The sequence below is a fragment of the Ixodes scapularis genome, unplaced genomic scaffold (genome assembly GCF_016920785.2).
Source record: "Ixodes scapularis isolate PalLabHiFi unplaced genomic scaffold, ASM1692078v2 ptg001274l_1___fragment_1__unscaffolded, whole genome shotgun sequence".
Taxonomy (NCBI): domain Eukaryota; kingdom Metazoa; phylum Arthropoda; class Arachnida; order Ixodida; family Ixodidae; genus Ixodes; species Ixodes scapularis.
In genome coordinates, this window is record NW_024610129.1 from 1,384,298 (window position 1) to 1,402,026 (window position 17,729).

Below are 17,729 nucleotides of genomic sequence, written 5' to 3' on the forward strand. Positions count from 1 at the left end.
TTTCACCGGTACGACAGCCATGGGAGGCCACTGCGAGCGAGTGGGGACAGAAATAATTGAGGCTTATCGGATGGCGACAAGCCCGAAAAACATAACCACCCCGTCCATTTCGCTCTCAAGAAAGGAGATTATCTTTCTGAGGCCCTCAATGGAAGCCGAACGCTGACAGACTAGGCAAGGCGACAAGGTCGCCGGAGAAGCGGCCTTTCCTTTTATGCGTTGTTGATTCCCCTTCGACCTCGCCTTTTGCAAATCCTCCCCACCTGCTTTTGTGTCTTCGTGTGGCTGTCAGCGAGCGCGACAGCCGCTTTAAGCAAATCAAAAGGGTGAAGCGAAACGCGTGACCCAGCGTGACCTCTCTATGTAGGACGCGTAGGACAAAAACGTTTCGACGAAAATTTTTCACGTGACTTTCTCTGTCACGCTGATGGGATCTCTGGGGCTGTCGTTTTCGCCGTTTGCCTAGTTATAGAAATAAGCGGGCCACGTAGGTCCGGTTTTCGAACTGCGCTCTTCAGTGTTCTGTTGCTTTCGTGCGCTGCAGACGCGGCTGTGTTTTTTTCTTCGTAAACGGTCGGAATACGTCCATGCCAATTTTTCGGTAACAGCCATTTTTTGCACCGGAGTTCGTGGAATACTTGTGATGTGTTTGTTGGACACGCTTCGACAAAAACTGCTCTTCGCCGACGACGAGACGTCAGTCCTCGAATCCTCGAATATGTTTGTGGGGTGCCTGAGTTGGATTATGCATCTATCAAGGATTACATGATATCGCTCTTTTATTAGTAAGTGCACTCAAGCATGATTCTGATAGTCGTCCTGCTTTCCTCTCAATCTCCGCGGTTTTTGTGTGATGAGTTTTGCTTGGCATGAGGACAGTGCTAATTGTATTTTATAATTTGCTTTTCGTTCTACAGAAAAGTGTGACCTTTGTAAATATGTTGAAAATACATTGCGTGCAAAGATAGTTGTTTAATAAACTTCTGGGCGCGATCGAAAAAAAATTGTTTGTCCGTATAAGTGATTGGATATGCAACAAATGACATGCAACGTACACATACTTGCACGACGTTCGGCCAATACGAAGCAGACGCATCGTAGAGTTTTCGCACAATATTGCGCGAACGCTAGGCCGGGGCGAAACAGCTGTACGGCAATACCCGTCGGGTATCAAACGGTGGTACAAAACTGGACAGTTGAGCAATATTGGAACCGACTTTCGGCCGGCACTGGCACGATACTGCAAAGTATTGCCGTGCTGCTTGGGAACGGAGGTGATGACATCTTACCATCGTGTTTCCAACGCTTGTTTAATTTATTTCTCTTCTGGGACGCGTGAAAGAGCACTTCTGTGACACACCAGAGATATTCGAAACTTGGGCTGGCCTCTCGGCTTTCTTTGCCACTTTTGGCACTTATTTGGCACTTCAGTGGGTAGCCAGAGAAAAGCCAAACTTCGGCATGCCCCGAATCGACAAATTAAGATTTACTGCGGCAGTTATGGCTCAAGTCTGGCACTTACTTTGGCGCTCCTCTGGCGGACCAGAGAAACGCCAAACCTTGGCACGTCCCAAATACCGAAATTAGGCGTTGCTCTGGCAGCTATGGCTGAAGTATGGCACCAACTTTGGCGCTCCTCTGGCGGACACGAGAAAAGCCAAACTTTGGCACGTCCCAAATACCGAAATTAGGCGTTACTCTGGCAGCTATGGCTGAAGTATGGCACCAACTTTGGCGCTCCTCTGGCGGACCCGAGAAAAGCCAAACTTTGGCACGTCCCAAATACCGAAATTAGGCGTTACTCTGGCAGCTATGGCTGAAGTATGGCACCAACTTTGGCGCTCCTCTGGCGGACCCGAGAAAAGCCAAACTTTGGCACGTCCCAAATACCGAAATTAGGCGTTACTCTGGCAGCTATGGCTCAAGTCTGGCACCAACTTTGGCGCTCCTCTGGCGGACCAGAGAAACGCCAAACCTTGGCACGTCCCAAATACCGAAATTAGGCGTTACTCTGGCAGCTATGGCTGAAGTATGGCACCAACTTTGGCGCTCCTCTGGCGGACACGAGAAAAGCCAAACTTTGGCACGTCCCAAATACCGAAATTAGGCGTTACTCTGGCAGCTATGGCTGAAGTATGGCACCAACTTTGGCGCTCCTCTGGCGGACCCGAGAAAAGCCAAACTTTGGCACGTCCCAAATACCGAAATTAGGCGTTACTCTGGCAGCTATGGCTGAAGTATGGCACCAACTTTGGCGCTCCTCTGGCGGACCCGAGAAAAGCCAAACTTTGGCACGTCCCAAATACCGAAATTAGGCGTTACTCTGGCAGCTATGGCTCAAGTCTGGCACCAACTTTGGCGCTCCTCTGGCGGACCAGAGAAACGCCAAACCTTGGCACGTCCCAAATACCGAAATTAGGCGTTACTCTGGCAGCTATGGCTGAAGTATGGCACCAACTTTGGCGCTCCTCTGGTGGACCCGAGAAAAGCCAAACTTTGGCACGTCCCAAATACCGAAATTAGGCGTTACTCTGGCAGCTATGGCTCAAGTCTGGCACCAACTTTGGCGCTCCTCTGGCGGACCCGAGAAAAGCCAAACTTTGGCACGTCCCAAATACCGAAATTAGGCGTTACTCTGGCAGCTATGGCTGAAGTATGGCACCAACTTTGGCGCTCCTCTGGCGGACCCGAGAAAAGCCAAACTTTGGCACGTCCCAAATACCGAAATTAGGCGTTACTCTGGCAGCTATGGCTCAAGTCTGGCACCAACTTTGGCGCTCCTCTGGCGGACCAGAGAAACGCCAAACCTTGGCACGTCCCAAATACCGAAATTAGGCGTTACTCTGGCAGCTATGGCTGAAGTATGGCACCAACTTTGGCGCTCCTCTGGCGGACCCGAGAAAAGCCAAACTTTGGCACGTCCCAAATACCGAAATTAGGCGTTACTCTGGCAGCTATGGCTGAAGTATGGCACCAACTTTGGCGCTCCTCTGGCGGACCCGAGAAAAGCCAAACTTTGGCACGTCCCAAATACCGAAATTAGGCGTTACTCTGGCAGCTATGGCTGAAGTATGGCACCAACTTTGGCGCTCCTCTGGCGGACCCGAGAAAAGCCAAACTTTGGCACGTCCCAAATACCGAAATTAGGCGTTACTCTGGCAGCTATGGCTCAAGTCTGGCACCAACTTTGGCGCTCCTCTGGCGGACCAGAGAAACGCCAAACCTTGGCACGTCCCAAATACCGAAATTAGGCGTTACTCTGGCAGTTATGGCTGAAGTATGGCACCAACTTTGGCGCTCCTCTGGCGGACCAGAGAAACGCCAAACCTTGGCATACCCCGCATTCCCAGATTAGGATTTACTATGGCAGTTATGGCTCAAGTATGGCACCAACTTTGGCACTCCTCTGGCGTACCAGAGAAGAGCCAAACTTTGGCATGCCCTAGTATCGCCCAACTAAGGCTATAGTTAGGCACCGTTCTTTGGCACTGATGAGTGCCATGGTGCAAAAACCTAACTGCGCCAAAGTTGGGCCCTTATGTTTGCCAGACCTTTGCCCAAGTTGGGCATTCCTCTGGCGTGCTACCTGGGATTTCTTGAAAATAAAAGAATGTAAGACTTCATTGCCCCAGACTGTCCAGTAGTATTAATAATTTAACATAATTCACACGAGTAACGTACAATACATGACATTTACACAGCGATGCCTAAGCCTCCTCCTAAGTGGGGCAAGCAAAGAACAAATGCGTTGCATTCTTAACTACTCGCTTAAAGTCATATGGCCCAAGTCGAATCGCTCTCATAGATAAGTAATTGTATTACATTTTAAAAGTAATTTGTAGTCGTAATGAATTACTTTCACTTACTAGTAATTGTAATTGTAATTAAACTACTTTTAAAACAAAGTAATTGTAAATGTAATTAATTACATTTTGAGAGTAATTTACCCATGTATGGGGCATCTTTATGCCGAAAAGCAATATGGTTTTATGTACGTTGTCTAGTACAAGACTGCCAAGACTATGAGCTTTTTTATTTTTTTTTATTGTAGAATATTGTTTTGTCTTGGTGACACGGGAGGAGAAAGGGGGCAGACTTACCAAGGAGCCGTGAGCCGCACTTGGACCCGTGAACAGCCGCACGCGGCTCGAGAGCCGCGGTTTGGCCCTTTGCTATCATGTTGACTTTTGACTGCTGTTTCTTACCAGGTTTTGTTTACCATTCAGTTCAACTGCATACATCCGTAGTGACTGGTACAGCTGAAGCCCCAGCACGATTCCGGACATTAATTATTGACACTTTAAGTGGGTTGTCGAACTAGTCAGACTAAATGCATTTTCGGAAAACCCAGGCTTTAGTCTTCCCAACTTGCTATTTATTATCTCTCCATTCAGATTAGCAATTGAGAAAGCAGCAAATGAAGGTTCTGCCAAAATCAACATTCAAATTTTCCCGCGTTCTCCAGCAGTGTGATGTCACACGCTGTATAACTTGGAAGTCGAGCAGACAGTTTAAAACGACACTGTACTTTAAGCGTTTTTTTTTTCTTTTTTGGCGTGAGCTAGCTTAGAATTTATTGCACGCCACCAAACAAGTACAAACTGTGCTGTCCCCATATAGTAATCCTATATAGGAATCAATAAATGGATTGAAGAATGATAATGGCCGTACCTTTGTAGCGGGCGGTAGCTTGCTCCACTTAGCGTCACGTTTTTGGCGTCGCGTTTTCAGTGTTGTCAATGTTACCATGGAGCCTTTCGGACCAGATTTTAAAATGCATTAACTTCAGAAAAAAAGTACTGTGATTTGTAATTTAAGTTACTAGTTCAGTTGTGTCAATCAATGCGTCTAAACAATTTGTATGCAAATCAGTTTGGAAGTAACGAAAATCATTTTGTGTTCACTGACGCAGTAAAATGATTCTAGATGTTTGCCTATAACAGAACATATTATATCACAGAACATAATATTTTATATTTGCTGCTTGTTAGAATATCATAATGCAAGAGCCGTCAACACCCTCGCTTGGCTGACACTGGTGTTTTGGCATGCACAGATTACGACGCGTTGTCCTACCACAACGGACAGAAGTTCACCGTCAAGAAGAGCATGACGCAGCCACCCGACGGAGACAGATGCTCCGCAAGACTAAGTGGTGGCTGGTGGTTCAAGGATTGCAACGAGGCAAATCTTAACGGACGTAAATTCACCTACACTTCGCCAACAAAGGCCCTCGGTATTACCTGGCACATCAAAGGCCAAGAAGAATCCTACTATTATCCCTACGACAGTGTGGAGATGAAGATCAGGGACTACGACTATGGTTTCTGCACGGGCGCTTTTAGATCCAAACGTATCTAATTTCTAATTTCTGCTTCGGTGCAAAAAAAGAAAAGCACTAAATTGCGCGGAAGTTGCCATTTACGATATGCTCCGTTAATTTCTCGCTTTTTGACTTTTTTTCTGCAAGCTTTGGAAATAAAATATCACTGCTAGAGAAAACAGCATGAATTGTCTTGGCTCTCCCGGCTACCGCCAACGTCCAACGCTAAAGCGGCGGTCCCACTGCTTATGCATTTTACAAAAGAGACGCTGCAAACACTGTCTGAGGCCTTCCTTGTAGATGAGGGTCCCGTCACACTGGTCATATCAAAACCCATTTTAGACATGTTAAAAGCATACATATGCACGAAGCACACACGCTTGAAACCTGATTGAGGCGTGAAAGCAGTGAAATCATGACTGCAGCCCGTGTCGTTTCTATGACGTACGAGCAGTGTGTGAGCGGCTTAAATTCACCAACTGCGCACCATTAGCGCCGACTAAAGCGCGGACCACATGGCGCGTTTTTCTGCACGCGAAAACGCGACGCGCTATGAACGCTCGCGCGGAAGCTGGCGCGGCACCAAGCACCGCCGGCCGCGCGTTATCAGCGTTGCCAGATAACAGAATTCTCAACACGCGATGTAAATCTTGACGCAAATATTAAAAATGAGAACTAAAGGAACAAATAAGTAAATAAAACTGGTTTGTGTGTCAAAAGACACACCTTTTAATTTTATATGGGAAATAAAAATGCTTTTGAACACTTCGAAATGGGCTGAATACGAAAGAGCGTACTGTGCAGGATCACGTGATAGTTCGACCGACCCTCATTGGGCGAGACCCGCTTCGACGCCTCGGCACGCGCGTCTTGTTCTGGGTCGGCTGGAAACCAACGCTCCCGCGAAAACGCGCGCCCGCGCGCAGGAAATGACGTCAGTTTTACACTGACGCGCCTGAGTCGCGAGCAACGAGGTAGAGGGGCTTAGAGCGATAAACCGGGGTTCCGGTCTGCACTCGAAAGTGACCCCCATAAGGCGGCTGCCATTGTACGCAAATTTGACCACACGTCACATGACCAAACCAAATACGTGACGTCACAGGAAAGATGGCAGCGCCCTTGCAGCGGCTGGCCCCAGCTGGGCCGGAGCTTGTCGGATGCTTTTTTGGTTGTCGTTCGTCTCGGCGAGTTGATTTCAGACGCGGAAGCCGTCATATGAGGCCGGTTGAAAGCGAGTTCAGAGTTCAGCGTGGTGTTTGACGTAGGTATAACGTGAAAATACGGAGAAACGGTGTGCATTTCGCTGGTGACCGTCTGCATTTCGCTGGTGACCGACCGGGATATTGCCACGGAAGAGACAATCTGACCTACGTTGCTCGGACCTCGGATTGATTCGGATACCGCTAGGATAAAATTTAAGGCGACGTTTATGTGCTCTCATTGACCATCGGAATCTTCGAGGTTTGAAGTGAAGCGTGGGCAATATATTTGGATACACAGTTAAACAACGGAAATTGCATGAGTCGTGCTTGGCGGTGTGCAATCGCGGTGCAGCTTCGGTCAAATGACCGAGGGCTCACTTCGGTTGTGCGGCGCACCGGAAGGCTGCCTTGAAGCTGGTAGTTCCCGTGCCGTGCTGAATGATGCTGTGCTGCTTACAAATTGTTCCGGCGTAGAAGTGCACGTTCACGGAGCACAGGTGTGCGGCGCACCGAAGAGCTGCCTTCAAGCTGGTAGTTCCTGTGCCATGCTTTAGGTGATGCTGTGCTGCTTCCGAAATTGTTCCGGCGTAGACGTGCACTTTCACAGAGCACAGGTGTTGCAGTTGGTATTGATCCCGCTGGTCTGTCGCACGTTTCGTCAACACAAACGTTCATCCACACTCGTTACGCGAATTACAAGCTGTCCGGACATTTCATCGAGCGTGTTACGTACCCAGCTCACGCCGCTTTGTGGCAACAGTCTGCAATGGCTCATTGCCAGAAAAGTGGTCCCACATCCATTTCAGTTCAGTACGTCCACGGCAGTCGCCAAACCCCGAAGGAGAGGATTTATTCGGACAAAATGCCACTAAAGCAATGCAGCTTCTTCAGTGTTCAGGATAGATTCTCTTCTGCGAGTTTTGTTATACTGTCACGGATCCTTGTTCCAGTACTCTCTTCTTTCAATATTCACTATTTTGGGACACTGCAGGTCATGCTCAGCTCTAATCGTATGTTCAGGTGGAGGTGCTGGGCACTTTACCCATAGCCCTTCACTCTGTGTGAACCCGGCGGCTCTTCAGCCGAGTTACCCGATAATGGGACACGGCTGGCGGACTATCCTGCGTCTTATGCCCCTGTCAAGCCATAAGCAAAGTCCTGACCCGAGCCTGGCAGAACAACCGCAAGACGACCGAGTACCACAAGGAGTAACCTCGGAAATACACCACGAAGCACCTGAAATCCGAGCCAGTTGCTGCTACCAGGAAAAACCACCGGAATTCGGTCTCCTGTCAGAAAATCCGAAGCTGACTAAGCCAACAATGACAAGCCTGTAGCAGCAAACCGTGTCCCCTCCCACCATTGTTTGCATGCCCGTCGCAAATCCCACTCCGACGCTTTTTCACGCAAGCTGTATGAAGACGTCAAGGACTGGATTGAACAATATGACAGTGTCGCCCGCCACATTGGGTGGACAGACAACCAGCTCCTGCAGAACCTATACTTCTCGTGGAGGAAACTGCCGGCGCTGGTCTGAGAACCATGGATCCTCCTTAACGTCATGGGAAGTTTGCAAGATCGAGCTGAAGCGCGCATTCGTCAGCCAACATCAACGAGAGAGAGCCGCATTCTTGATTCTGTCCAGGGCACTGCCCCAATGAGAGCGCCACCGCACTCGTGGAGGATGTTTTGCGCTTGATCGAGCGCCCACGCCCACGCCCACGCCGACCTTGATGCTGCAGAAGACAAGAACCTAAGAATCCCATGCCCCTCACGTGAGGGACAACACCTTTGGCAGCCTTGTCCGCAACCCCCCAACAACAGTCGAAGTGTTCATATCACTGAGGCTTCCAACATGGAATGTGCACTGCATGCCCGAGCCTGCCACTATGAACAACTTCCCGGCGTCTCGACACTCGAGTTGTCCAGCTACTACTTCGACGCCAGCCTCCCAGGCATCCACGACGTTGTCTGGGAGGAGATCAGGAAGCTACTTCCTGCCATCAGTTGCCCGGCTTTTATTTTGATTGCCGAGATTGTTTCGGAACAAGTTTGACAGGTATTTCAACCGAGACTTCTGCGAGCGAAGCGGCACTTGACAAACCAAGGGCAACTTACGCCACAATGGCACGACGACCGCCACCGGCTGCCCCTTTGTATTCAATGCCAATTCAATGAGACACTCTAACGCCGAAGCATTCCCGGCATCGTGTGTAGGTCTGTGCTCAACAAAGTACACCGAGGAAAACGTAGGTGATGCGAATGTGCGACCGAAAACCACTTTGCTACCACTGCGTGAAGCCGACCATGTCTACCAAAGTAGCCCGTACCAATGAATTGGTCGGCGAGGGTTCGTGCCAAACGACCCTCGATTACGTCTCGAGGAGCGACCACGGGAGATTAAGGATTACCTTCGGCGACCTTTTGTCCCTGATGCCGAAGGTGCTGAAACGAAGATTCTGAATCCCTGATTACCCCAAAGCTCCTCATGTCCATCACCTCAACAAAAGGTAAGCACGACAAAGCAGGTGAACGGCGATGCAGTGACAGTGGATTTGGTGTCGGTTGTCGTCCAAGGACAATACCTAAAAATTTGCTGACACCAATTTTCTGTGTCCACTCCACGAAGTACACAATTTCCAACTTTGAGGGAGAATGCCCCCGAGTGACTTGAAGGAATAGAATGGTTGGTTGCTCTCAAAAGTGAACTGCAAGCCCCACCAGACTTGGATAGCAAACAAAAATTGTTGCCAGCTTTCAAGTCAACGGTACAGTAAAAGGCACAGCCACGTAAGCAATACATGCCCGAGCTTGCTACATTGATGCCGAAAACTACCAGGAAAATTTTCGGATTAGAAGCCAGCCCTGCAGCTTTAGTGCATCAGACGTCAGTGGCCGCACATGACGTATGATTACAAGACAGCATCAGTCGGTCAAAGTTGCCACTCGACCAAACTGAACACCGACGTGCCAGGAGCGTTATCCGACAACAAGGTCCACAGGTACTACGACTGAACACCTGACACGAGACTGTCGCAGAAAGAACTCGTTATGGAACCATTTACTAAGAATCAATAATTATGTAATCAAGTGGAAATAAACATATTTGATACACTAACCCGATAAACATATTTCCGCTTGCCTTCATGCCTTGAGAGTCTACACACCGAGAATTGTGTCCACTGCACGCTTTGGACCTTACGAGGACACTCGCTTCTCTGACCCTTCAATATTAATTAAGGGGTCATACCAGACTCGCAGACTTCTAGCAAGGGGCTGCACTCGTTCAACCTTTCCTGAACATGTGGTGCATCCGAAAACCAACTCCAGTGATGTGAAAATGTTATTTATTAATTTATTCCTTCCAGGGGCCTTCGTAGGCATTGCAGAGAGGATACTTAAAACTACACACATGATAATAGCATTAAAGCACACTGCTGTAACTTGTTAATTGGAAAAACAAACACACCTCTGAGCATATAGTTTAATAGTATGTGTTGATGCATTGTTATATAGCATGACACTTCCTATATGTATGACACACTAGACCCTTTGCAGAGCCTTATCAAGCAACACAACCGTCACCATGTTTTTCGGCGTAAAGCACACGAATGGGCCCCAGTTCACGTCGAACGCTAATGCAGCATTCGACTCCAATAGGTGCTGAGCCGAATTCACAGGGATGGCGGACATAACATTCTTGTCGAACAAATGCCCAAACTCTGAAAGCCTGGGGTAATTACAGTAGTAGCTGCTGTAATTTGTTTCATCAGAATTTGGCAGACGGCAAAGGCTACAGTCTCGGTGAGTCAATACACACATTGGAGAGAGGCACATGACAGCATATCACCAGAGTGCTCGTCTGCACAGATTTGTCGCACACCTTCGCTCCGTCTCTCTGATTGGCTCGAGGGGACTGTGGCGGTTGGCCTTTTCCAAGTTACGGTGATGCGAAGTATAGACAGCCCACACTTTTAAAAAGAGTCTATTGAAGAGACCGAAAGGAATGGTAGTCAACATTTTTCAACAAGACTGCTCTCCAGGCAAGGGATGAACACAAATATGAATCATCTTATCCAGGAAATTAGAACAATTAAATAATTGACCGACTAATACAATGCACTCTTGATGGAAAAGGGTATAGCTGCAATAAATCCTACAAAACAGAAAAAAATGCGCAGTTAATCTATGCATGCACCAAAACAGTTGTTCTTATAGCAAGTCGAATTGCTTTGAAGCAGGTGCCTGCAACGATTTATTCTTCCCCATACTCAATAAAACGCCAACCTCGTAGCTGAAAATAAGGGTGCACGTCGCACTCACACACAAAAGAAAAAAGGAAGAAAAGCGATCGAATGTAGAATCGTGGATTAGCACAAAAGGTTAAAATCGCAGGAGCTTCCTCGCTAAAAGTTGCTATGGTTGTTCGGTGACGGAGGGCTGAAACAACTTCCCTTAGGCCCTAACGCGACGTATACATTTCGCGTAGATTCTCAGATATTTCAACGTTCAAACAAAGCTAAGAGAATGCGAAAATTTTATGTTAAAAGCACTCAAAGTTCTATCGATCCTCGGACACATCCCGGAATCCGAGCACCGGTACGGCGATGCAGAGCTGATGCTGTCTCACAGGCGTTAATATCGATATGATCCAGAGCGATCTTGCGCAAAAACGGTATAAAGTCTCATTCCTTCATATTTTCACATTATACCTGCGTCAGCGAGCACGAAGAAGCCCGAAGTCGTCGGAAAGCAGCTGCACATCACGGCTACCGCGCACCGAACAAACTCGCATCCGCCAGCTCTGGGCGCTGCCATCTTACCTATGACGTCACGGCTCTTGGGAGGTCACGTGACGAGTGGTCACATTTGCGTAAAATATGGCGGCAACCGGGGGGGGGTGCCACTTCCGAACTTCCGGTTTATCACTCTAAGCCCCTCTACCTCGTTGGTCGCGAGCAAAAACGCGCCATGCGGTCTGCGCTTTAGTCGAAACCGAACGAGCATAGTTCCAAATTGCACAAATAACGTTGTATTTAGGAAGCGGTTTCCAGAGCCGTATGTGTCTGCGCTGTAAAGGAACAACTTGGTCCTCGCTGCACCACTTACGAGGAGTGGTTGTTAAACAACACGTGGCTGAACACTCATTCTCCGCTCGCATGTAACCCTAGCGGTCCGAACCAACAGATGGACACGACAGGCGTCCCCTAATTTTACCTGTCCTTCGTCGCTTTTTTTTTTTTTTTTGCGCTGGGTTTTGTTAGCAACGTAACTTTTGTTCTGAAACGCTGGCATCTCGCTCGAACCAGTTCATACCCCTGGCGCTACATCTGGGCGTAGAACAGCTCATTTCTGCTCATAATTTGTTTTCAGGGTTACAAAAATCAGAAATCTGTGTGTGTGTGGGAGGAAGGGTGTTGCGCATGATACATAAAATGTTTTCTCGTTAGAAACAATGCTGCAGCTCCGGCACAGCCCTTCAGCAGCGCCGCCCTTTTCCTCTTTTGTCTCGTTCACAGTTCCTTGTCTGGCCATTTTAATTGTCGGCGATGCGGGACTTTTTCACAGCATCGATTGTAGCTTTGTTTCACGTCGTACTATAAAATGTCCGCCTCCTGACATGTGATAATATTTTCCAGCGAGTCCGTTTCTGCTGCGAGTTGTTCCATGAAATCAGAAACGTTTCCTCCCGACGTAACATGACGTTGCTTAAATTAGGTTAATTGGTTGCAAAGATCGGCGGTTGATTGATTTATTCTGTTATCTACATCGCCCTTACCCGGGCATTATTGTAGGGCGAAGACAATACCAAAAGGCGAATAAAATATAAAACACACATCGAAAATATGCGTACGATTCGAAAACAGTTCAAATGACATCAGGTATAAAAATAATGACATAATATAAAATTTGCGACAAAACAACAAATTGGCAAGCACACAACCAAACAAATCCACAAATAGACAGTAAGCGAAAAAAAAAAAGTTCTGCAGAACCGAAAAAAAAAATGAGGAAGCTGCAGCCGAGGAGACAATTTTATCTGGTATGCTATTTCGTTCGTTTACAACATGGAGATATTACAATGATCACTATAGGTTCAGGTATCGCTAGTGTGCTATTGCATATTAAAGCAGACAGCAACCAGTCTAAGCTTACCTTCCGGTAATGCATTCCCATGGAAAACGCAAATGCGTTTTCTCTTGGCGATCGATTATAAGAGCAAAGTCTGCTTAGTGCTGTGACAGAATAAAAAGATTGGAACGTTTTACAATCGGACGTACAAAAATATGTGTCTGTTAGAGCATTTTCCTTTAGAATTCATAATGGTGAACACTGCGCTAAAATACCCCAACATGTATAATACGCGTTTACGTTCCAGACTGCTACTATAGGGCACGTATTTACGCATAAAATCAATGTTATGAAGCCCATAAAGTGAATCAGCTTGATGAAATGCCAGAAGGATGCTAATATAGGCAAAATCAAACAATCTAAACACACAACAAGAACAAAGCATGGAGTTATGGGACGGAGAACACGTACTGGATTAGTAACAAACTGTGCATAAGTAACATGCTGCGTGTCCGTTATCTGAATGCGATTACAGCTTGAATCAACCCTATGCACTTTTTATTTGTTCTTTTTTCTTCAGTTGATAGTTTGGCTTGACATATCATGCTGTACAACGTAGACCTGAGTCTAAATTTTTGCCGACTTAAATATCGCACAGTAATAATAGAAAAACCAATTAATTAAATAAATTACACTTCTATAATGTGAAGGAAGCTACATAGTACCCGTAACGAGTAAAGAAACTACGCTGAATTCTAATATTCCCTGGCGAAGAGAAAAATATCCCGTACGTTTTCTCATAGGAATACGCAGAAGACTGGAAACGTAGACTGTTTGCTGTTTCCTTCAATTCGCAACTGGAAGTCCCGTAGACACTAGCGCCAGCTGAGCCTCTAGCGTTTATTGTAATAACTCTATGGTTTACGGTTCTCGGGGGAAAAAAGACTCCGGTCTTATGGCGACCATCATGAATTGGTACAAATTGTTTTTAATTCACACGAAGAAATCTAAAACTACATACTCGAATACAAGCTAATATAATCATGGCTTAATTATTTAATGACCGAGTAAATATTGTCACGTGTATCTTATTTTTCCTTCCTATATTAACGTGAAAATTTTGCACTGGTAGTATAATATTAAAATAAAATTTCGACCAGAACTTTCATTAATTTTCATTTTACTCTGTATTAACAAATAAGAAATTTGTAAAAATTATGAAAAACGTAAAACAAAAATATAAAAAAAATCCTTGTCCACTTGTATTATAACACTTAGCGAGTGGTGTAACATTATCAGCCAGTTACGCAAACATCCGATAAAAAAGTGTAAGCACCTGGCAATAATTACTCTTTATTTATCCAATAAAATAATTAAAACATAACTACATTAGCCTGCCCTAGAACCCACACGAACGTAGAGAATATTGTTCAAGAACAAAAATAAATAATATACGAATGTGAAATTAAATTACATTTTTGAATGAGGCGTGTGCGCATGCTCAGTGCCGACAGCAGCGCCACCATAATGGCGTGACGTCACAAAATAGGGTTGGTCTATACACGAGGTAGGCTCGGTAATGTACCAAACCACAACACTCGCTCACATGCTGCACATTAATCGCAATCTGACAGGAAATCAAAACCAACAAACAATTCCAAATTTAGAGATTTTTCTTATCGCCGTAAAATGCTGTATTTGTCTTACATATTTCTAAAAATTAGTTGATTTAGTGGTTTTCTATAATTCTCGGAAATTTTCGAATTGGAACAATGTGTTTATTTTCACTACTTAAAAGTTAATGCGTGAAATTTTGCTCAATTGGCGGAGAGATGTTTTGGTGGCGCCCTCCTGTTTCCCTCTCGCGACGTCATTACCCTCCGAGCAACAAGTTCGATGGTGCTTGTAATTAGCATGGTGGAAGCTTGAAATCATTGCGTCCTCAAAGCAACACTGCCAACACCGCCGAAACTAAAGTTCTAACATTCCTCTTGTTTGCGTCGATGAGAAATCCTTTGTTGACGTCATAGTCAGCATTCGGCCAACCGTGAAGGGCGCTGTGAGGAACAGGATCACTGAATCGGGGGCGGTAGTGTTTCAGAATTCTGCAGGTATCAGTAGTGAGCATTTTTTAGAGCTTTTAGAATTTTATCTGGGTTCTACTTCTGTTAACGTCAGTGGGCAGTTTTTTATACAAAAATCTGGTGTTTGTATTGGTTCGTCCGTTGCCCCTGTTTTATGTGACATTTTTTTAGCATCGTTGGACAAACGGATCTTTGAAGGTCTCGCGCAATTAGATATAGTAAAGGCGTTTACGTATGTTGACAATTTCCTTGTAATTTTAAATACTGCTACTAATTTGGATGAAGTTGTGAAAGTTGTCAGAGCCTTCACAGAGGCATCAGGAGGTCTGAAGTTCACTTGGGAGATGCCAGATGACAAGCGCATCCAATTCTTAGATCTTACGATAAACTTTTCTGGAGACCATTTTTGTTGGATGTATAAACCGCGGTCAAAGAAAAGCCTAGTGTCATTTGACAGTGCTCAGTCTAAGATTATTAAGAAGGAATTCGCTATAACCTGCCTCCAGGCAGCTTTTTCAAAAAGTTGTAATCACCAAAAGTCGACTAGCTTTGATATACAGATTAAACGGTTACGGAATGCAGGGTTCCCTTCATGGCTGATTGCTAGTGTCTGTGAAAACCTGCTTCAAAAAATCAAACAAAAGAACCAAAAGAATGGAAGTATCACAAAAAAAGACAAAAAAGAGTGCAAGTCATTCCACACATGCACAAAGTTTCACACAACATAAAAAAGATTGCCAGCAGATACAATGTTAACATTGTTTTTTCTGCGTCCTGCAAACTGGCTAAGATTTGTCCGATGATGACTAGAAAAAAGAAAGTTTTGTGCTCCAAGAAGCATGCAAGCCAATATACTGACTGTGTCACTAACGTCATCTATGAAATACCGCTTAGTTTCGGGAAAGTTTATATAGGTCAAACAGGACGCTGTTTCAATGACAGGGCAAGAGAGCACAAACTATCTGTACGCAACAAATCGGGGGGTCATCTGTCGGAGCATGGCAAGCGTTGTGGTTGCGAGCCGATTGTGGAGTCAACAACGTTCTTGAAAAAAGCGAAAGAAAAAACAGAGCGGGAGACTATAGAGGCTTTTTTTATTAAAAAGAAGTTTTCGTTTTTTTATCGTTCCCCATCTCAGGGTTTACAAGATGACGATTGATTACCAGCTCGCCTGCACTCTCTCACTGCTAAGAATGACAAGTGCATCAGTGCGCCATCTGTTATCCTACTAGATAAAGAAGTGACCTATCTCGATGGGTGTTTGTAAGGTGTTTTATTGGCTGTTGGCGTTGTTTGAAATGTAAACGGTGGATGAGTTGTCTATAAAAGCGATGAACGGTCTTGCAATAAAATCAGTTGAGAGTCGCGCCTCGTCCCTGTCGTTTGTGTTATTTCCTATTGTCCCTGTCTCTTTGCGTTTTTAAACCTTATACCAATCAAGGGGTTCGTGCCAATAGTTCTACTTTTCTCATGGCGATACTTTCTTATTCTAGTTACGCTGAAACTGCTTAGTGTAGTTTTTGTAGGCCAATTCGACCACGTTTTATTTCAGCATGGCAACCGTCACCCAGAAACGGTCTATACGGGATGTGTGGAGTACGTGGCTGGAGACGAGAGTGAACGGCTGTCTGTTGACAATAGGCATCCGGCCTGATTGAGCGGATTGTAAACGAATCGTTGGGTAGAGACCGTTTGTTTCTCGTGGTGGCTGCCATGTTGAATTCTGATGTAGCTGAGTTGGGAAGGAACCACACATCACTTTATTCGTCGACTGGAAGATGCTATACTTCGTTTCACCTTAAAAGGGTACGGAAACAAAAATTGAAATATTCAGATTTCGTTCGGAAATAAGTAAAGCGTGACGGATAATAACCGTAACTGATAATCGCACGTTTGTATTTTGAACGACTGGCTATATTTGTCGGTCCAAACGGTGCGCTCGAGCAAGCACTCGAAGAGAACGGAGAGCGCGATGCGTCATGGGGATGTCCGGCGCAAACAAAAACAGAAGGAAAAGATTTCCCGCCTTCGTGGAGTAGCAAGGCAGGTGCGGTTATGAGCTTTGTCCTTGGTGGCGTTGTCAGCGTTGTGGTGGTGTCAATAGCGTCAGCGCGTTACAACCGAGCCGTTCGAAGTGCCCGTGCGGTGACGAGCGTGTGGCTGGCCCGAGGAGCACGTAGCTTCCACAACACTGTCAGCTTAGGGCTGAACGAGGTGGGGAAAGCAATTTTGCTCGAGGTTTGAGCGACGGGCTAATCTTCTAGGGGGAGAGTGGCTGTTTCCGGTTGCACAAACGAGGGTCTGAGAAAGAGGGGAGTCCTTCCTTTCAGTCTTCTTGGACCGTTTGGTACAATGCGCGACTTGTGAGTTGAGGAGGAAAGCTAAGAGGGAAAAGGTTGAAATGCCAAAGAGCGGCGCTGCTCCGAAAGAATCTGCTGCGTCACGATTACGTAGCAGATTCCACAACGTTTCTAGACTACCTCCCAAATATAGGCTCCGCATGCATCCACCAGGTGCACATTGCAAGATCGTTTATTTAGCTTTAAAATTAGCTTTCTTGTGCCTTTCAGCGGAAGACTGGTGTTTTTGAGGTTAGGGTGGAACATACAATACATTCAAGCTAGAAAATGAGCTCTGGAATTTCGTTTCCCTACCCCTTTAAGTCCAGACACCGCGGACGCTATAGAGCACATGAGACCAACCAGACAGCGTGAAAAGGGCACCATCATGGTAGTCGTTTTGTTTCTGAACGTGTTCTATCATCTCTGAACCAATCATAAACAAACATTAGGTACAGAGACTTGCGCTTTTGGCACTGTTTGGTTGGTCCCATTAGCTCGTAGCGTCGGCTGCGCCTGGACTTAAGCTAAACAAAGTAAGCACCTTTTCCACAAGGGCGCAGCCACCTTGAATGTCGTCACTTCTGGTATGCGGTAAAACACCGTTTTGATTTCTCCACGACGCTGGAAGGTGTTTACGAGAAATGCGTGAATGTCACACATTGCTGTTTCGGCTCACCTCTATTTTCTCGCCTATTCCACGTTGAAA

At 46.1% G+C, this 17,729-nt stretch overlaps 1 protein-coding gene across 1 annotated transcript in view; it reads left to right on the forward strand.

Annotated features, from left to right (window-relative positions):
• Window positions 1-5,400, forward strand: part of LOC120841023 (ficolin-1-like) — a 124,394-nt gene extending 118,994 nt beyond the window's left edge. Inside the window, exon 5 of the mRNA XM_042288212.1 lies at window positions 5,057-5,400. Coding sequence (XP_042144146.1) covers window positions 5,057-5,361 — 305 coding nt within the window. The 3' untranslated portion in view covers window positions 5,362-5,400. The remainder of the gene's footprint in view (window positions 1-5,056) is intronic.
• The last annotated feature ends 12,329 nt before the right edge of the window (window positions 5,401-17,729 follow it).